At 35.1% G+C, this 7,985-nt stretch overlaps 1 protein-coding gene across 7 annotated transcripts in view; it reads left to right on the forward strand.

Annotated features, from left to right (window-relative positions):
- PTGER3 (prostaglandin E receptor 3 (subtype EP3)) overlaps nt 1-7,985 on the forward strand; it is a 98,828-nt gene that overhangs the window by 36,399 nt on the left and 54,444 nt on the right. For 4 of the 7 annotated variants that reach the window (XM_010848748.1, XM_010848751.1, XM_010848752.1 and 1 more), the window contains one exon: nt 673-852. The exons of 1 other annotated variant lie outside the window; for it this stretch is intronic. In XM_010848748.1, the coding sequence (XP_010847050.1) occupies nt 673-852 (180 nt within the window). Of the gene's footprint in view, nt 1-672; nt 4,312-7,985 lie in introns of those variants that run through there. 2 more of the 7 variants (XM_010848749.1, XM_010848753.1) reach the window with 2 other exon arrangements.

Here is a 7,985-nt window from a genome sequence, read left to right on the forward strand (position 1 = left end):
TGTAATAGGTACCATTTCACACCAGTCAGAATGGCTGCGATCCAAAAGTCTACAAATAATAAATGCTGGAGAGGGTGTGGAGAAAAGGGAACCCTCTTACACTGTTGGTGGGAATGCAAACTAGTACAGCCACTATGGAGAACAGTGTGGAGATTCCTTAAAAAACTGGAAATAGAACTGCCTTATGATCCAGCAATCCCACTGCTGGGCATACACACTGAGGAAACCAGAAGGGAAAGAGACACGTGTACCCCAATGTTCATCGCAGCACTGTTTATAATAGCCAGGACATGGAAGCAACCTAGATGTCCATCAGCAGATGAATGGATAAGAAAGCTGTGGTACATCTATCTTTTCTTAAGTAGTCTTTTTTTTTTAGTTACAACTGCCAAAGTTTAAGATTACATATGTTTTGCCTGACAAGGACCAAGAGCCAGAGAATATGTGTTTTTAAAAAATCTGCCTCATGTTGAATAGGCAAAAATGTGGGAAAATCCAGAGGAATATCTTATATAATTCAGGGCTGTGTTCTGTGAGTATAAATGTTGCTTGAATTATTCATTTTAATCCAACAACCAACTTATTGTAAACTAACCATGTGCAAAGAACCATGTGGGGAGATGCATATGACTTTATTAATCTTTGGAATAATAATATGTCCCTTTTTCTTAGATAATGATGTTGAAAATGATCTTCAATCACACGTCAGTTGAGCACTGCAAGACATACACAGAAAATCAGGATGAGTGCAACTTCTTCTTAATAGCTGTTCGCCTGGCTTCACTGAACCAGATCTTGGATCCCTGGGTTTATCTGCTGCTAAGAAAGATCCTTCTTCAAAAGTTTTGCCAGGTAGCAAATGCTGTCTCCAGCTACTTTAATGATGGACCTAAAGTGCCGACTATCTCACTATCCAATGAAATAACACAGACAGGAGCATGAAAGAGAACACTTAATCAACTTGCATGTTCACAGCTTTTGGCAAAAAATAGCCCTAAATCTTACTGTGAATTTAGGCATCTCTGGCATGCCGCTATTTATGCATTGAAGTAGAATTTTTGATATAAGGCCTAAATGGTCTCAGAAGCATAAATATTAATAATCCCCTATGTGCCGAAAGTATTGAAACACAAACAAAGGAAAATAGATTAATAACAGTCTAGTGTTTTGGGGTCTGTCCCATATGTAGCTGAATGTGTGATTATTTATTAGGTGGAAGCACTTCTTTTGTTTTTATAAATGATCTTGGTCTGTGGTGGGGGCCGTGTAGGGATAGTCAATATTCTAATATACTGAGTACGTGGGGAATTCAACACACAGATATTTGAAGACAAGGCAACAGTTTGTTTTTGCTCAAAGGCCTTGGTCTTCTGCTTTCTCTTTTACTCTCTCTTTCTCTCTGTGTCACTTTTATTCCCCTTAAATTTTTTTAAAATGTTGATTTAGGATGAAAAAATACATAACATATTCACAGTATTCATTAATACTGATGTTACTTAAATGTCATTCAATATGCAAATTAGCTGCTAACCTTACAGAGTCTGTTTTGGTTGGGTTGGTAATTAGGTTTATTCATTATCTGAATGAGTCAGTTAATTCCATTTATTTCAAACATGACAATTTGTGAACATCCAAATTGTTCAATGTTCTTCCTTTAGATTACAGTTTTAATTCCTACAAGCCTGGAGAAGATTCATGAAACTGTACTTGGGAGTCAGTGAAGTGATTTTTTTTCAAAATTCTATTTAAGGACTGATTTGAGCCCTAAATATAGGTACTTTGGCTAATTATTTTCCCTGATTTTTCCATCCAAAGTATTCTCTTCAGTCTTTTGTGTATTTACATACTAACTCCTATTCTAAGACCAGTAAATATTTTAAAGCTTCCATAAAGACTTTCCATAGTTTAGCCTATTTATAGGATAAGGAAATTATAATATTGATACCTCACAGCACTTTCTCTGCCCTCTCTTCAAAGTTTCTATCTAAATATTTATTATTAAAATGTATCTCTTATTATGTGCACAAACCTTGACAGCTAAGCTTGATATCTTTTTGGCACAAGTAGGTCACTACATTAAATTTTGAGAATTACACTTAAAAAAATAAAAACAACTCCCCAACAAACACAACAATCTTTCAAATCAGACCTACATAAAATGTTCTTTGTTCTTTAGAGCATTTGTTATGCAAACTTACTGTTTCTCATTCAGAGTTTAACTTGCTTTTTCCTTTATTGTTTTCCCAGTTTTAAGAAACTTGAAATTTATTTATACTCTTTTATAGTAACTACCTTTTTTTGTGTGTATTCAGTAGGCATCTGGGGAAGAATTAATTTAAAAGGTGCAAAATATCTATTAGATTAATATGTTTACTAGGCTAAGTCAATTAGGAGGAATCAATTTAAATGCTCATGTCAAATTGAGTGAGAAGGCAAAATCTGCTGAGAATGCTTATGTAACTCATGGTGGTTCCACTAGTCTAGGTTTTGGGAAAAAAATGATGACAAATAACCTATACTAAAAGGACATTTAAAAATTTCTCTATACCATAGAATTGAATAATTCCACAAGTCACCTCATGGAGGATGAGACAAAACTATATACTTAAAAAAAAAAGTGTACTTAAATGACCTTATAATTAAGAGGCTTTAGGTCCTAGGTTTAGACACATACACAGCATAGATTCGAGTAGTGCGAGCTTGAATGGGTTATTTCTTCCAGCACCTTCCACTTGGGATATAGAAAGTGTTTAGTGACTATTTGTTCAGTGAATGAATGAATAATTATCTGCCAAAATCAAATGCACATCAGTGGAGTCCCACTATATGGTTGAAGTGCTTCGTGACTACAGACCATCGAGCTGATAAAGTGAATGAACTCTGCTTGTTTAATTACAGAAATACAAATTTATCTTCAAATGTTCAGCATCATATTGCTTCATAACAAAGTACATCATTTGTATTAATAATTTGAGAAACTACTACTCCCAAGTGGTAATTGAGATTACAGTCAAAGAAACATCACTTTTCATCCAACCACAGAAATTCATAAAGACAAAACAACCTAAAACTCATGCTTAACTATGGAATAGTTTCCTGCCCAAGGATATGTGGTAGCTGTGATTGATGGCAGTTTTTGAACAAGCTTGAAAAGGAAGTGGAAAGAAAGAATTACATAAACAGCATATGACGTGTTAGTACATGAAAAACCTAGTAAGAAATGTTAGTCCTAAATGATATTGGCCTTTGGATGATAGTTGAGGTTAGATTTCAGGCTGTTCAGAAGCCCTAAATGTGGTAAGGAAGAAAACATCTAAAGTCACTGCAGAAGAGTATATCAGTTTCCAAGTTTAAGTTCCTTAGTCTTTAAGTTCACTTGAGTATACTTAGTCTTGAGCAGGAAAAAAATGCATGCATAAATTATGACAATCCCCAAACTTCTCAATGCTGGTTTAAAAAAACGGAGGCCTAGGAAACCAAATAAAAAGACGTGAATGCAATGTAAAATTAGATGTAATATCGACTATTGTAGATTTTACAAAGCTATTCTGATTTTCCATACAGTGAATTTATTCAGCTATGTTGTATCACAGAAGAGAATGATGACATGTCAACCAATAAGAACAGTTTACTTTTCAAATGAAATAAGTATGGTAGATATCTTTAAAATATTTTAAATTGAAGAAATTAAATATGTTATCCCAGGATTTAGCAAATCTGCCTAAGCTATATACCAAGTCATTTTAAGTAAACATAAGCATTTAATCATGCCAGATTCAAATGATTGACAATTTAAAGCCACACATATATACTGAACACTTATTTATTATATAAAAGACCTCTTGACCGTGTTATGGAATAAAATTTTAGAAACTTACGTAAAAGTCAACTGTAAAAGACCCTGAGAACACACTGGCATTGAGTAATAGACAAACTAAAAACTCTGACCAAACAGTATATTAATAAGGTGGACAATCTGTGGCAGTATTCTTAGATTTTCAAGAATTAGGCCTTTTATTTAATACTTTGTATGTTTTTGTTGGTTTTGACCCCAGATTAGTGATCTGTTTTCAGTCTTCCCCATGTCGGTAATCATAGCCCTTTTGTACTGGGATTAAGTCAGCTAAGAAAGTAGAAAAATCGTATTCTTTGAAATGTTAAACACATATATTGCCCATTTATTTTCATACTTTATTCCCAAAGCTTCTTTTGAAATATGCAGGTTACTAGAAAGTGAGTGTGGAGAAGGCAGTGGCACCCCACTCCAGTACTCTTGCCTGGAAAATCCCACGGATGGAGGAGCCTGGTAGGTTGCAGTCCATGGGGTCGCTAAGAGTCAGACACGACTGAGCGATCTCACTTTCACTTTTCACTTTCATGCATTGGAGAAAGAAATGGCAACCCACTCCAGTATTCTTGCCTGGAGAATCCCAGGGACGGGCGAGCCTGGTGAGCTGACGTCTATGGGGTCGCACAGAGTCGGGCACGACTGAAGCGACTTAGCAGCAGCAGCAGCAGCAGAAAGTGAGTGACACAGAGAGACTGTAGAGTATTTATTACTACAAACATATTAAAAGTTTATTGTGGAATAACTGAAGTTTCCATGATTTACCTCTGTAAAAAGTTTAGGTCATCAAGCATACCATATCTTCACAGCTGCTTGTTTATTTCTGTCATTGTGATTGTGTATGTCTCAAATCTACTAAAGCTGAGGTCTAAATAAGTGAACAGAATTGTTCAATGAATAAGATTATATCATTTTTTAAATAAAGAGTATTTAATACTGTGGATATATTGATAGAACTGTTTTCTGAGTTGCAATACAATGTTAATAAGAGGTGACATACATCTATGATGTTTCATAATGGAGGTTATGATATAGTCTATTTACAAAATTTGAAAATCAAACTAAAACTCACATGCACATTTGTTAAGAATGTGCTATCAGTTCAAAACTCTAAGACAACTAACAGGTAGTGATTACATATGAATCTTGAAACAGAGAATTATAGCAAATTTAAAAATTAGAACTTCATTATACTGGTATCATGTATATGGATACAAATTTACATGTGAAAGTTCATTACCCCTGGATTACTCTCACCCAAAAGGTTTCAATTTTATAATGATTCGTGTTGTAGCCATTAAGTAAAATCTTTCACACGCCTTCCCTGAATGCCTTTTTTGGACTGAGTCCACCTTGAATAAAACTAAAGAAAGTAAAAAGAGCAGTACAGGGTGACTTTGTTCTCACAGTGACAGATGGAAAACTGAAACTATGCACATCTATAAAAGACTTCAGCACTTCTAGAAGTAAGGTGTTTTTTTCCCCCAAAGGAGGTCAACAGTTAGTTTTTAAGTCAAATGGAATTATATCTTCAAAACATGCTGCTTTACATTTTCTTTCTCACTCTTCCCACTCTCTACTCTTTTAAATAATGAAAGAGCACAGAATTTTAATTTTATGGAGTCTCTATTTTATAAATCTTAAGTGAGGATTCTACCTAAAGGCTTGCCATTTATACAAGTTGGGTTGTAAACAATTACATTATGATACCACAAGCCTACTACGTTTTGATTCTCTAGAAATGCAGTTCAATCAGGTATATACCATATTTGCTCATATATAGATTACACATTTTTTATTGAGAATGAAAATTATTCTATTTTCAGAAATTTTACATCAATTTGTTTTAAATCGTAAACAACTCATATCTACTGAAATGTTAATTTCTTCATTAGAAAGAAGACTGTTTCCCTGGCTCCCTTGCCTCCAGCCTGTTTATCCATTTTCTCATGGAGAGAAAGTAACAAATATTTAGTATTGGTGAAGCTGGGATTGTTTTTAAGAGAGAGAATGGTTTCACGTTTCTAATGTGCTAATGGACTAATCTATGAAACAGATCTGAGTCTGTTTTTTAATATCTGCTTTAATGAAATAATTTTATTATGGGAGTAAAGATAAGAAGGAAAGAGATTAACATCAGGTATAATTAGGTTTTCAGGCTTATCAAGCATTTAGATGCTTATCAAGCATTAGAGATGATAGCACTTCTAAAATTTTTTGATCAGCTCTTAAATTCCTTTGTCAGTTGCTTTACTTTTTTTTTTCTTCTTTTTTTTTTTTTTTTTGGCCTCACCCCGCAGCATGTGGGATCCTAGTTCCCCGACCAGGGATCGAACCCGGGTCCCCTGCATTGGAAGCACGGAGTCTTAACTACTGGACCACCAGGGAAGTCCCTGTCAGTTGCTTTAGAATTAGAATAGTTTGGCCTTTTAATTAAAGTGAATCAGATATCTAGCCAAAAGCTTGCCAATCACCAGAATTTAATATGAAAATAGTTTCTTTCTATGGTTTTCAATTTCTGTAGAAACCAAAGCTGAAATGTTTAGCAGGAGAAAATGCGTATGACTTACTGATGGACTTCAACGTTCTTTCAGCTTTTGAAAGGACACTCCTATGGACTAGACATGGAGGGTGGGACAGAGAACAAAGACAAAGAGATGAAGGAAAACCTATATATTTCCAACTTGTCAAGATTCTTCATCCTTTTAGGCCATTTCACAGAAGCAAGGAGAGGAAGGGGCCACATTTATCTTCATACACTTGAGCATCAGTAGGACAAAGTGAGGAGTGGCCAGTGTTCTTTTCTGTAAAAGCAAATGTTTAATTCACTCAAGTCATCATTGACTGCCAAACTCTTTTTCTTCCCAAGCCTCCTGTATATAGATAGAATATCTTACTTTCTCCATCTTCTTTAACAAAACAATCTTTTACAGATAGCATAAAGTTGAACATTTCTGTAAGCAAGCAAATTAAAAATAGGCACTGATTATCTTAATCTGTTTACAACAAATGAATATATTATTTTCAATATGTATCTAAGTGAGAATTGAAATCATTGACACTGTAATAAATGATGTAAAGCTCAGTATAGAAATTGTATGTTCCTCCACCTTTCCTACTTAGCATTCCATTCCAGTGGGTTAAATGGGAAGGTATACTTTTGTCATCTTTATGTAAAATGTTTCTAGGAGTTATGTTCAGTATATCTAAACATATCTTCCACTATGTTTGAAAGGATAGTCTTCAATATTGTGGAGACAAAGAATAAAAGACTGAAAAGTACATCAGAATTTTGATGGCATTCAAGTCATAGCTAGTCTGTGTATTTAACAAATAAATGTATGTTATTTATGTTGTGTTTGTCAATGGAAAATAAAGTTGAATGTTCTGAAATGGCCCTGTCTTTCTTTCCTGATGCCAACTCATGTCAGGAATGTTTTACTGATAATTGCACTAAGTATTTTGCTGAAATCTTATTAGATTTGCTTTATCAAAATAATAGCACAATATAATGCAATCAGTTCAGTTTAGTCACTCAGTCGTCTCCAACTCTTTGCAATCCCAGGACTGCAGCACATCAGGCTTCCCTGTCCATCACTAACTCCTGGAGTTTACTCAAACTCATGTCCATTGAGTCTGTGATGCCATCCAAACCTCTCATCCTCTGTCGTCCTCTACTCTTCCTGCCTTCAATCTTTCCCAGCATCAGGGTCTTTTCAAATGAGTAAATTCTTCGCATCACGTGGCCAAAGGATTGGAGTTTCAGCTTCAACATCAGTCCTTCCAGTGAATATTCAGGACTGATCTCCTTTAGGACGGACTGGTTGGATCTCCTTGCAGTCCAAGGGACTCTCAAGAGTCTTCTCCAACACCACAGTTCAAAAGCATCATTTCTTTGGCACTCAGCTTTCTTAGAGTCTAACTCTTACATCCATACATGACTGCCTGAAAAACCATAGGTTTGACTAGATGGACCTTTGTCAGCAAAGTAATGTCTCTGCTTTTTATGTGCTATCTAGGTTGGTCATAGCTTTTCTTCCAAGGAGCAAGCATCTTTTAATTTCATGGCTTCAGTCATCATCTGCACTGATTTTGGAGCCCAAGAAAAGAAAGTCTGTCACTGTTTCCATTGTTTCCC

The sequence above is a fragment of the Bison bison genome, unplaced genomic scaffold, assembly GCF_000754665.1.
Source record: "Bison bison bison isolate TAMUID 2011002044 unplaced genomic scaffold, Bison_UMD1.0 scf7180017864271, whole genome shotgun sequence".
Taxonomy (NCBI): Eukaryota; Metazoa; Chordata; class Mammalia; order Artiodactyla; family Bovidae; genus Bison; species Bison bison.